The sequence below is a fragment of the Engraulis encrasicolus genome, chromosome 3 (assembly GCF_034702125.1).
Source record: "Engraulis encrasicolus isolate BLACKSEA-1 chromosome 3, IST_EnEncr_1.0, whole genome shotgun sequence".
In the NCBI taxonomy this organism is placed as follows: Eukaryota; Metazoa; Chordata; class Actinopteri; order Clupeiformes; family Engraulidae; genus Engraulis; species Engraulis encrasicolus.
In genome coordinates, this window is record NC_085859.1 from 59,135,538 (window position 1) to 59,149,361 (window position 13,824).

At 42.5% G+C, this 13,824-nt stretch overlaps 1 protein-coding gene across 1 annotated transcript in view; it reads left to right on the forward strand.

Annotated features, from left to right (window-relative positions):
• Positions 1–13,824, forward strand: part of LOC134446424 (anthrax toxin receptor 1-like) — a 91,704-nt gene that overhangs the window by 22,271 nt on the left and 55,609 nt on the right. The window contains exons 2-6 of the mRNA XM_063195796.1: positions 3,501–3,572; positions 4,549–4,620; positions 8,608–8,689; positions 10,650–10,683; positions 10,889–10,968. Of these exons, the coding sequence (XP_063051866.1) occupies positions 3,501–3,572; positions 4,549–4,620; positions 8,608–8,689; positions 10,650–10,683; positions 10,889–10,968 (340 nt within the window). The remainder of the gene's footprint in view (positions 1–3,500; positions 3,573–4,548; positions 4,621–8,607; positions 8,690–10,649; positions 10,684–10,888; positions 10,969–13,824) is intronic.

Here is a 13,824-nt window from a genome sequence, read left to right on the forward strand (position 1 = left end):
TCTAAGTGACTCTGACTAAGTGACTGTGTTATCATGATAATTTGTTTCTTCAAGTGAGGATTTGGAGCATGCTGGTCTCTGAACATACTAATGACTAATACAGGAGTACAGTAATATTGAGAGGAGTGTAGACAATATACGTATGTGAGAAATATCCATTTATGAAAAAAAATAGTAGCTTAAAATTTTCAATGTGACCCTGCCATGGCCTAACGGTAGGGCACTGGGTTACTATGCTGGTGAACTGAGTTCAATTCTGGCTCAAGTCATTTGCCGATCCTTGCCAGTCTTTCTCTCCACACTCATTTCCTATCTCTCCTCTACTGTCCTGTCGGAAATAAAGGAAAAAAAGCCCTAAAAAAGTAATTTGGATTCTTGAACTGTAGAGTAGCTAACAAACATATACAGCTAAAACGGAAGTTAGATTGACCTGAATATTGTGCACTTCCTCTCTGATGCCAAGCCATACATGTGTTATTCTACTTTGTGTATGTACTGAAGGATTTACTACAGTGTAAACCTTTCTCACACACACAGCACATCTGTTGCCTAATCATCACATCTGTTGCCTAATCAATCACCATGATAAACTGACCTGAATAACACATCTTTCACCGATTGCCGGAATGTCTCTTTCATAACAATTTAACAACATCAAATTTTAGCCTCCTAATTATGTTTATGTTGGTGTTGGGCAAGGAATCACCATCACATGGGGGGGAGAAAGGGGGCCTAGAATAAGATCCTTATTACTTTGCACATATTGGATAGGGGGCCTTTTCAGATGACTTTGTCCTAGGCCCAGCCGAAGCTGTCAGCATCCCTCTGTGGGCTCTTAGCAACTATGGTTTCTAGAAATGCGCCCTTGGCATGGTAAGAGAAGTGGCCGTGGAACTGAATGCTCAAATCCTACTGTATATCTTATGAGTGCAGAAGAATCAGAATGAATGTGATCTTTTACATCCTTGTTCTTGGATGAACTGCCATTGAGCAAGGCAACAAATCCCACCGGGACCGCAGCGACTGTGATCTATACTTAAAAGTTGCTCTAAGTTGCTTTGAATGGAGTGTCAGCTAATCATAACATAATGTAACTAGAAATGCACTCAGAGTCAGAGAGTGCAGACCTCCGCCAAAGAAGCTGTTTGGGTGTAAGAAGTTACACCCTATTTTTATTTTAAGTCTCTCTGCCTTGTTTTTGTTAGAAACTGGAATGTCAGAAATCACCCTGTCCCGCAATTCAATTTGCGGTCACTAGGGGCATCTAGATTTCTAGGCTAGCAATGAAGAAGAATATTTTTTTGAAGTCCTGGTTCCGGTTCGTGATTCAGATCACCACCAAAATGTCATCACTTGTTGCTTTGTTAATTTCCAACAACTCCACAAGGTTTCATCCCAATCCGTTCATGACTTTTTGAGTTATCCTGCTGACAAACAAGCAGAGAAAGAGACAGAGAAAGAGACAGAGAAACCAACGCTACCGAAAACATAAGCTCCTTAGCGGAGGTAATAATGTCATACCTTTGATGTGGAGTTTGAGTCTGAGTTTGAGTCTCCACGGGTCAATACCATGTACTTTAATGTTACAAGTTGGTATGGATAATAACAGCCTCTGCTGAGCGTAATGTAATATTTTTTGCATGCTTTGATACATATGTATTTGCAGGGGCGTAGCACCAAATTTGGGGCCCTAGGAACAACCTCTTCCATGGGCCCCCCAACACACACCCCAACCTACCCTACTCTTCACAATGCTTCCAGCCTACTATTTCGTTCACTATGGACACACGAGACATTGATATGTTGAACTGAACTTTCTTCAATGTGCATCGCTGAACAGAAACACAGGCGCTCGCGCGCACATTCGTTCACTTGCACTGCCCCGCACGCACGTCACGTTTGCCCGTATCAGTGTTTGGGAGAGCAAGGAAAAGAGAATCAGCTTTGCCTAGGCTACTGGTAGAAGCTGACTTCGAAATGTCGCTTAAAACCTGCGGTAAAGTACCGTTAGAGTAAATAGAACAAAAGCATCGCTGTTTGGATTTGATGTCGCTCAACCTTTTAAAGTCAGGGCACCCCGAACCTAGTTAGGCTATAGCCTAGGCTATTTATTTCTTTGAAATCATTATTTATTAGGCTACTGCATGAAATTTCAGATTTAAATTGGCCAGTAACTATTTCACAGTAGTTGAATGTAGCTGCAATTTCAATGCAGATAGGCTACCTGCTCAGCAGTGTGCTTTGCAAACAGGCTCATCTCTTGCACTTTGCGCAGATTAGAATGGCGTCAGCAACATTCAAAACGCAGACTGGTGCCCCGTCAAAATCTCGTCATTATTTTACCACACTTCAGCTATAACGGGCGTTGTCAGATGGTCAGAGACATGGCCAAGTAACCAGAGCTTTCCTATTGAGAGTGTTGAGACCGCAAAATAAAAGCAGAATGAAGATTCAAGACTGATAGCAGTTCGCACCGCCACCTTGACATTGGCAACTGATGAACATGACTTCGATTAATATCGTTACGAGGACAGAATCAATCTGCAAATTTGATAAGCAGGGCGGGCAGCATTGCACCCGGTTGAGAAACTGCTTTTCTTCAAGACTAGGATATTAGCTAAAATAGGCTCACCTTCTCTCAAGTTCACACCATTTGCACCTGCTGCGACAGGGGGCATCTTCACGTTCGTGACATTTTCTGAAATTGAGTGGGATTCATTTTACAAATAGCTTTGCTATCATTTGGATATTTGAACCAACATCGACCCATGTTGGTCTTTTGGGACACTTGTTATGAATATAGGCCTATCAAAGACAAATATGGGTTCTATCAATGATAGCCAACAAAATTAGATTATTTTTTTCCTTTGACATCGGCCACACGGAATGGGAATGGGATAACCAGTTAGGTATCCTACTTTGTAGGCTGTAATTTTGACATTTGGGCTCACCTTTCTTGCAAGAAATCAGCTGCAGTTGCTTTCCTTCCTTTTGTTTCCCCTGTCTCTCTTGCCTTTCTATTCTTTTTGTGAAAGCCTGGTGTTTTAGAAGTCTTTCATTGCTAACCGACTGCTGCGTTTAATGCCTAATAATGACGTGAGTGAGTGTTGATTCCGCATATTGTACAATCAAAAGTCCGCGAGAGGGCGGACTAAACCAATGCGTGATAATGGGGGTGTCTGATATAGAATATAGCCGATTTGCAGGCTAGTATATCCAATTCAACAGATGTATTTCCAGAGAACATTGGAATTACATAAATTACCAACATTATTGACATTATTTTTAAAATAATGTTTTTAAAAAATGAAAGAAGAAAAATATTTTCCATGGGAGGGCCCCCGGTGGGCCCCCCAAGTGGTCTGGGCCCTAAGAATGAGTCAGGGTTTTCCCCCCCTGTTCCACGCCGCTGTGTGTTTGTCGTTATGTATCATCAAAGGCATAATGTAATGACTTGTCATTGATGCGGAATGTGAATGCATCCTTGTCTGTTCTCACAGGTCTGGCAGTGTGATGCACCACTGGAATGAGATCTATCACTTCGTGGAACACCTGGCCCATAAATTCATAAGGTACATCGTTGCACGACACCACGCACACGCACACGCACACACACACACACACCCTCCGTGGTAGGCCCACATCACAGCAAGACACTTCATATACGCACGCACGGACACTCACTCACTCACTCACTCACACTCAGACACACACATACTGTACACTCAGACACACTCGCACCCTGCACGCATGCTTCCCTGCACCCCAAACCAAAACATGTGACAAAGTCAGGTATACGACATCATTCACACACTGACTCAATGACCTTGCTCTCAGAGAAGATTAATAACAAATCCAGCCATGCCTTTTCTGTGTTATGTCTTTTGTCATTAGAAAAATGGGTACACACCATACTGCTCAAACGACCTTACTCTCAGGATGAATTTATAACAAATCCAACATTGTTTTTTTCTGTGTCTGTTTTCATTAGTAATAGTAGAAAAAAATGGTATGCTGTCCAATTGACCTCACTCTTTAAGGGAATATACAATGTAACAAATCCAACATTGTTTTTTAATTCTCTCTATTTCTCTTCTTTCATAAATAGTGGAAAAATTGTGTTATCTAAACAAGAGCAGTGATTGTGGTGTGGTCTATGGAGTGAAGCAATGGCTGTTTGGTAGCCAAGGCCATGTCTGTTCAACCTCTTGTGCTTACTTTCTCCTTCTCTCTTCTCTCTCCTGCTCTTTTACCCCTCCTCCTCCTCCCCCTCGACCCCCAACAACTCTAAACCCCACCCCCGACTCCTCGACCCCCCCCTACCTACCCCCCAGCAGGCCAACCACCCACCCCCACCCCCACCCCACCACCCCACTCCTCAAACACCCACGACCACGACCAACTATGGAACGCCTCACGCTCCTGACTGTCCCACTACTCCAACCCTCCCCACTGGCCCCTCTCCGACCCCTCTTGCCAACCCCCCCCCCACACACACACACACACACACACACACACACACACACACACATACACACACACCTCCAGCCCACAGCTGCGGATGTCTTTTATAGTGTTCTCTACTGAGGGACGGATCCTGATGCGTCTCACAGAAGACAGGTACGTAGGAGTGGGTTAAGTACCAGGGAAGCCAACAGGGGTCAGTGCAAAGGGGTCAGTTGTCCCAGGCCCAGGGAGGAGGAGGGGGGTGCAGATTTAGGGTCCTCACTACATTGAATATATTTGGTGAGGGGGAACTTTAGATTACTTTGTCCCAGGCCTGGCTGTCAGCAGCCCTGCCCAATGCTTACATATTGTAAATGTGTCAAAGTGGAGCACGAAGCACCACTGTTAGCATTAAGGGGAAAACCATAGATCCAGTCGGCACGTTTGTCCCTTCCAGCGAAGCTGCCTGCTTCCCCCTCTGAATACTCTGCCTGCTGGACGGGACAGATGTGCTGATTGGCACTGAATGGCACCGTGCGACCAGTGTTGCGGAGTATTCGACACATTTTGTTGGCCGGGACAGACGGGCCAACTGGATCTATAGTAAATGCTCGAGATGCTGAGCTCAAAAGCAAGACAGTTCAGAAACTCTAAATGATCAATGTAATCAATGTTGATGATGGATGGCATTCAAGCAGATATTTTATCTTGCACAATGAGCAAGATCTTTCAACATTTTCTCTTCTTTATTTAGCTAAGCTCTTCGTTCAGCTTATAAAGACAAAAAAATGAATAAGCAACTACTGACACTCAATTAAGTTTCCACCTTCGTAATATTAAACATTCTGTTTTGAATCAGGCCCCTGGATTCCGAATGTGTTTTTCCACAATGACTTACGTAACAAGATCCGCAGCCGCCTGGTTAAATATCTTCCCCTGAATCTAACAAGTCAACCCACAATGCATTGTTTAAAAAAAAACACGACTGTTTTTCTAGCTAGAAAGCAAATTTTCAAACAGCGCTGGCTGTTTTTTAGCATGTTGCATTGTGATTCTGCAGTCGTAATCTCTGTACTCATAATATCTAGTCTAATGTGTTGTGCTTATAAGCCTTCTACACACACCTTGCCTCGTATGCCAAAAAAATCATCCTCGAGCTAGAATCGTAAAAAAAAGAGAGAGAGAGAGAGAGAGAGAGAGAGAGAGAGAGAGAGAGAGAGAGAGAGAGAGAGAGAGAGAGAGAGAGAGAGAGAGAGAGAGAGAGAGAGAGAGAGACTACACAATTAAAATGCAATGTTAATTTAAAACTTAGAGAGTACTCTGGGGCCAAATACACTGTAGACGGTGTTATATCAAATCTCCAGGTGTTGAATATGTTTTGCCTGCACCTTCAAGTTTGGGTACTGCAGTGGCCCTAAACATTTGTGTAATACTGTATGTTGCACTTTGTAGGTTTTATGGGCCAGACAGTAATGACCAAATCATGCCCAGCATCACAAAACAGCATTTTCTTAACAACAGTGCATTTTTATGGGTGTTAGACAAAACAATGAACCTTTGAAAGAGTATTTTGGAGAAAGAAAAAGAAAAAGAATGACCTGGGCAACCTTAGAGAACACGATGAGTGTTACATAAATGGAGGAGGGAAGAAGCTTTGGTGGGGGAAGGAGAGAGGAGGACCACTAACAAACTCAACACGAAACTAGACGTGTGTCGATGTTTCTGCAAGCTCGCTTGCTCCATAATTTCTCCAAAGACTCCCAAAATTGCTCCAATACTAATCCAGAGAATGAGCCACAGACTCCCGGTCTGTTTTCTTTAAAATACATACATTTTAACAGACTGCTCACCCTGGATATCAGAATGCCAGAGAAAAGAGTGTAGAGCAGAACATCTGGTTTCCCTTGACATCATCTCCAACTATTAAATATAAACTACATAAGCAAAAGCTTCAACACATGTTTTTTCCGGATCTTGAAAGTGCCAATTTTGGTAAATGATGGGAAATGAGCCCACATGCACTGTTTAAAGATGCTACAGCACACACATCCCTTTGTGTAGTGTAGTCAGGATGTAGTCATATATGCAAGATTCTTAGATCCCAATTATTTTTTTCAAACTAATGTGAACATTACTCCTCAACGGGTTTTAATGTGTGCTGGACCATATACTGCAAAGCCAACAGTAAATGGACACAAATTCCACAACACTTGTATACTCTCACACAAAACTCCTTTAAAAAAATCACAGAGGGCACTTCTCAATAGTCCCCTTTTCCATGTGCCTATGAAAATGACTTGCTGTTTATAACCTTTCTGCAGTGGGACTGTGATGAGTGTCTGGCTGTCACTCAATGCAAGGCCTGACCGTTTCTTCTCTGCATCACATCCACAGTCCCTTGTTGTCCTTTACATTTCTTTCTTTCAGTAGTGACGACCGTACTGTCGCGAGTTATGACATATAACGTCAGGACTTCCAAGACATAATGTGACTCATATGTGTGATATGTCGGTTCTGAGTGCATATATATGATTGTGGGTTATTAAAGTGTCTTACTGACATGATTCAAACAACAGATCAGTGCAAAACACTTGAATGAAAGCCAAAGATGGTTCATTTAAAAAGAAAGAGAGAAAGAGAAGAAGAGAGACAAAGATCCTCCTAGGTTGTGACTGGCTTGACTGACTGGGAGGGTGGGTCAGCAGTTCTCTGGCTGGAGAAGGGCTTAGATGGATTTTCCGATCAGTAGAAACAGAAAGCCGAGCCCAGAATCACAGTTATGGTCCATTGACGTTCCTGGGGCTCAGCTGCGTGCTAGCCAAAGGCACTCCTAAAGCTCCTGAGCCTCTCAGAGCACCTCACACATCCAAACACCTCTCATATGCTCTGACAATTCACATAAGATATTCTTAATAATATCATGCAAACACTTCCCCTTTTAGGCTGACAACTTTATTAATACTGTAACATGCAACCATATGGCTCATGACAGCTGACATATGATGTTGTTATTAACTGAAGTGAAAGTGAAGTGAAAGCCCAACTGGGAAACTCCAACTCCCATGGTCATTGTGAGACAGCACTCCACAGCATACAAGTGGACACTGCACACAACGAAATTGCATTTGTGCCTCACCTTTGCAAGGGGGCAGCCCCCAATGGCGCTCGAAGGGAGCAGTGCCGCAGGACGGTACCATGCTCAGGGTACCTCAGTCATGGAGGAGGATGGGGGAGAGCACTGGTTAATTACTCCCTCCACCAACCTGGCGGGTCGGGAGTCAAACCGGCAACTGCCAACAAGTCTCATGAACTAACCACTTACCCAGGACTGCCCAATATAATTGTCATATACCGGTCATGTATAATACCACCCAAACTCCTCTCTTATACACTGACAATGACAACTCCCATATGATATTGTTATCAGGGCTGATAGTATTCAGGCTCCATACCTTATTTCAGGCTTGACAGAGTTTACAAAAATAAAAACATTGATAAAATTAGCCATAAGGTTATTCTTATCTCAGAAAGTGTTACAGGTTCAGGGTTTTCTTCTACTATCAGTCTTGAATAATGGTAATACACAGGCTATTAAATGTTTGAATAATGTGTCAAAATAGGCCTACGTTACGTCACTATGCAGTATCTTGTCATCGTTGTTAGAGCAGGGGGAAAAGTTCAGGCTCGGGTTTTTTTTTCACCATTACCCCTGTGTTATTAGTAAGATCCAAAATCCTCTGTTTTGTTCTGATAACTCCCTTAGGATATTGTTTTTAATAAAATCCAAACACCTATCTTATGGGCTGATAATTCCCAAATGATTTTGTTATCAATATTGATATACCCTCACATCTCCTTTGTGATGGTAACTACCTTATAATAGTGTTGTTACTGATTATGTTTGGTACCAAACATCTCTTGGTGTGATTGCCAATACTGCCTTATGATATCTATGATAGTATATATACTGTACGTGTGTGTGTGTGTGTGTGTGTGCGTGTGCGTGTGCGTGTGCGTGTGTGTGTGTGCGTGTGCGTGTGCGTGTGCGTGTGTGTGTGTGTGTGTGTGTGTGTGTGTGTGTGTGTGTGTGTGTGTGTGTGTGTGTGTGTGTGTGTGTGTGTGTGTGTGTGTGTGTGTGTGTGCACGCGCACACACACGTAGGGATCAAATCCGTAAGGGTCTAGAAGAGCTGCAGCGGGTGCTTCCAGGTGGCGACACGTTCATGCATGAAGGCATCCAGCGGGTATGGGTGTGTCTGTGTGTGTCTCTGTGTTTTTCTGTGTTTCTATGTGTTTTGGTCCATGTTGTTTTCTACTTGGTGTGGCTTCAAGATATTTTACAGTATGTCACAGAAGTGAGTACACACCTCACATTTCTGGAGATTTGACAACAGTAAAGAAATGTCACTTTGACGCACTGAACAATAACCAGCGTATAACATACCGTATAGCTTCTTGAATTTATTGTTCACTCAAAATAATTCCAAATACAGCCATTAATGTCTCAAAATGCACCTCACAAACGTGAGTACACCACCCTATGTTAAAATCCCATAGAGAGGATCACGAGCTGCTTCAGTTGTCAAAGTACGTATGTACATGTTGACATGCATGTTTCTTTTGGCGAAATTCAGCTTTCCGATGTTGACGGCATTCATGCTGCCCCAAACCATGTTAATCCCACTACTGTGCTTTTACCACTGTGCCGAATTGCACAAAAAGAAACATGTATGTGCTCAGTGGTGGAACAAACTCCCAGAGGCAGCAAGACTAGCCACATCTCTCTCAACCTTCAAGAAGCAAGTTAAGACTCTTCTCTTTCGTGACAATCTTCTGCACTAATGGCATGGCAGGACCCTGTGCGAGCGTCACAAGCTCTCATAACACCCTTGGATTTATAAAGCATTATCCGCTAGATTCATGGTTATCCATTACTGTTAACATAAAACATCACAATATCATTGTTAATGTGCTCATAATGCGCTATAGATATGGGCTTCATAGAAAGTGTTACCCTGTTTTTTGTGGGGTACATTTTGAGAAAATAATGACTGTATTCAAATTATTCAAATTATTATATACGGGCAGCGGTGGCCTAGTGGTTAGGGAGGTGGGCTTAAGAACTGAGGGTTGCACGTTCAAATCCCACCATTACCTCTCCCTACACCTCTATACATGCCTGACATGCCCTTGAGCATAGCACCTAACCCCATATTCCTCAAGGAACTGTAACCAATACCCTGTACCTAAATAGCTGTAAGTCGCTTTGGATAAAAAGCGCCAGCTAAGTGCAATGTAATGTTATGTAATATTTGAGTGAACAATAAATTGAAGTAGCTATATAAGTTGTACGCTGGCTACTGCTCATTGTGTCAGAGTGAAATTTCTTTAATCTTCATTATTCTTTGATAATGTTGTCCCATGAAAAGATATAATAACAAAGCTCTAGAAATGTGAGGGGTGTAGGGGGCACAGTGGCACAGCGCACTAAGCCCCCCACATTTGGGCTTGCATGCCCACCCACGGGGACCCCGATTCGAGTCCGGCCAGGGTCATTTCCCGATCCTCCCCTGTCTCTCCGTCCCATTCGCTTCCTGTCGCCATCTTCGACTGTCCTATCAAATAAAGGCATAAAAGCCCCTAAAAAAAAGAAATGTGAGGGGTGTACTCATTTCTGTGACTTAGGCCTACTGTATATTCCTATCTTTACAGTAAAGTTTGATAAGAAATTCTTTAAAGACTGCAAACCTTTTAAATCACAGCAATGACCCTGCTGACCATGCTTCCACTACAGCATTTTGCCATTGATGCAATTGAAGACGTGTCTCGCTGATTTCTAATGCCAAAGTAGACAGGCATTTCATCTATGCTCAAACACACACCCCTGGCGTGATCTCTGTTTACACTTACGTTTCTGCATACAGATGAATGGAGTCTTGTTGGATTTAATCTAATTTCCATTAGCTGAGACTGACTCAGTGCTGTAAAGGGAACATGCTCAAGCGTATCGTCTTTTATTCTCTCTGGCATGCATGTTAAAATTTAAAGAGCTTCAAATGGAATGTACCCCCTGCCCCGCTTAGTAGAAGAACACCAGTCAGACCAGACATGAATTCCTTTGGCAACACGTGCTGTTCAAAGGGACACTGCTCATAGTCTCTTGTGTGATATTCATGTTTTTTTTATTTTCTTTTTTTTCTGTAGGCCAGCGAGCAGATTTACTATGGAAATTCCGAAGGTGAAACTTTCATGTTTTGTCTCCTTACGCTTCCTCTTTGATGATGAAGGCTGTAAAGCCCTCTAGTCTAACCACAACACTAACAACCCTGCCCCCCCCCCCCCCCCCCAACACACACACACACACACACACACACACACACACACACACACACACACACACACACACACACACACACACACACACACCCATCCCCCCTACACAGGGTACCGGACCGCCAGTGTCATCATCGCCCTGACCGACGGGGAACTGCACGACAACTACTTCTTCTACGCCGAGCGAGAGGTAAGGAAGGAGGGCATCGTTTAGATTGCGGAAAGCATGGATACAGTAGATACCAAGATTAAGAGGTATATAGTGGCATTGTTTGAATGTTGTGGGAGGCATTGGTTGTACATGAATTGGGTAAGCTGGGGTAAGGTAAGGGTGGCAGTCGAACCAGCATCCCTCTGATCTTAAGACCACCTGCCTAACCATTAAGACATGGCTAGCTGCCCCCAATTACTAGCCCCCTCCTAATATGAGATTATCCCATAATATCCTATCTCCACAGCCATTTGATTCACCACCATCACAAAAAATTGTTCCCCCTTCCCCTCAGTCATACCTGTCATGGCCATGGATTTCTATTTCCTACACAGTCACGTTTAGGTGCCAAAGGCATGGGATTGACTTGGATGGGGCACGGGGGGTGTATAGATTCCAAGCAGATTTGGATGCAAAAAAATGATTTTAGGCTTTAAACAGATTAGAACCAGAAGAAGGGGCATTTTTTAGTATGGGTATGAAGTGGCACAAGTGGAATATAGCAGGCAGGGGTAAAGGACTAGAGAGAGAGAAGTAGTGGCATTAGGTAGCATCGTTCAGGTGTTCAACACATGTAAGGGCACAGGAGGTAAGGGTATTGTTTAGGCAAGGATTGAGGATAGCTGCTGAGGGTAAATGAAACACTGTGGCTTTGTGTATTATATACAATATACCACAGTATGTAGAAGATTATCATCAGTTAGGGTTATCATTTAGGTAGCATGGCAAGAGTATGCAAAGAGAGGTAGGAACATTGTTTAGGGCAGCAGCTCCCAACCTGGGCGGCATTGTGCAGGTGTCATGGTTAAAGGGGTATGCCACTATTTTGGGGCTTAATACAGTTAAAATCGTTGGCTGGGGTTTATAAAGGTGGTAAAGTGTCTTATTTTTCATGTAAGCCGGTGTCTTGCTTTAAGACAAGTTAAAAGGGGGAATATGTCGCTAAGCTAGTGAAAGTCGATGTATCCGTGTAGCATACAATGCTACACGGATACATTGACTTTCACTAGCTTAGCGACATATTCCCTCTTTTAACTTGTCTTACAGCAAGACAACACTTAACATGAAAAATAAGACACTTTACCACCTTTATAAACCCCAGCCAACGATTTTAACTGTATTAAGTGCCAAAATAGTGGCATACCCCTTTAAGGTATGGCTATGAGAAGGAGGGACTTTGCTTAGGTGGCAGAGCTGCCCTACAAAGGCAAAGTTCACTAACTATGCCAACATTGAAACTGAGAAAAAAGCTTTCAAAGTATTGGTATTAGATTGGATATTGGACAGGATATTGAAGTCACTGCAAATTTGAAATAGCAATATCTTTAAAACAGGACACATTTGGACCATAAAGCTTTGTCAGAAGATAAAGGAGGTGTTACTGCACTTTGCCTTTGTATGGCAGTATGGATGGGCCGTGAGCAAGAATGTGGTTGGTCCTCAGGAGAGGATATAGCGTGCGTAGGAGATCAAACACTGCATGACTGTATGAATATGAAGAGTTCAGATGCAAAACCCCCTAACTCCATTTCTGAAGACCTGCACTTCTATATTTTTAGAGAACCCCATTGTTGGTTCGGTTTACATTCATGTGCTTGATAATACATGTAAATAGTTATATTACATACATAAAATAAAAAAATATGCAATTTTTATAGCTTTGTAGTGAATAAAAATGAATTAAGATTATTTTCTGAAAAGGCACTTAGGGGTTTTTGCATCTGAACTCTTCATATATAGTATATCATCAGGCATGAGCATCCTCCAGGTGTTGAATGCATGCAAGGCACAATAAGTATAGACTCATCATTTAGACAGGGATTTAGACAGGGCAGGGATTAGGAGTGGGCACCCTTAAGAAAATCAACCATTGTTTTACTGTGAGAACTAACCATGGTTTTTAGTTATTCATTGTTGTCACGGTTTTTTGAGCACGGTTCGTGACTATGGTTTAACCATTGATTGACTATGGTTCAACCATATATGGATTTACGATGGTTTAACCTCTTGTAAAGAATTACCCATGGCTTTACTATGACAACTAACCATGGTTATTCAGTACATTACAGTGAGCTGACACTTTATTCTAGATATTACTTTTACATACAGGCTATTGGTTACAGTCCCTGGAGCAATGTAGGGTTAGGTGCCTTGCTCAAGGGCACTTCAACCATGGGTTTAAAAAAAAGGTTTTTGGGATGGGCGACCATGGTTTTAAAAACATGGTTTGGGGGGCGGGAACCATGGTTTATGGAAAAGAGTATAGTCCTACTGAGTTAGATTAAGTTAAACCATAGTCACAAACCATGGTTGTAAAAACCTTGAATGACTATAATTCATAGCCTGAGTATCATCCTCCGTAGTGACCGCGCTAGCTCAATACTTTCGTCAGCAAGCGAAAGTATTGAGCTAGCGCGGTCACTACGGAGGATGATACTCAGGCTATATAATTCATGGAAAATCTATGGTAAAATCATGATTATTTTTCATAGTATTTAATCTTTGTAAGGGCTACTGCTATGCCAGCTACTGTACTAAACTATGGTTGGTTGATAGTACTTAGAATCACCATGAAATGTGGTAGTAAAAGGTAAAAAAGCAATGGTTACTGCATTAAAACCATGTTCGATTTTTATAAGGGTAGAGTAATCATGATATACCACGGTAGAACCATGTTACTACATAAAAATCACAGCCATACCATAGTGAGTGGTAGGTTCAGAGTACTTAGAGTAATCATGACCTACCATGGTAGAACCATGAAAAATATAGTAATACCATAGTAAACCATGGTCGATTTTCATGAGGGTATCTGTGGGGGCAACTGAACTACAG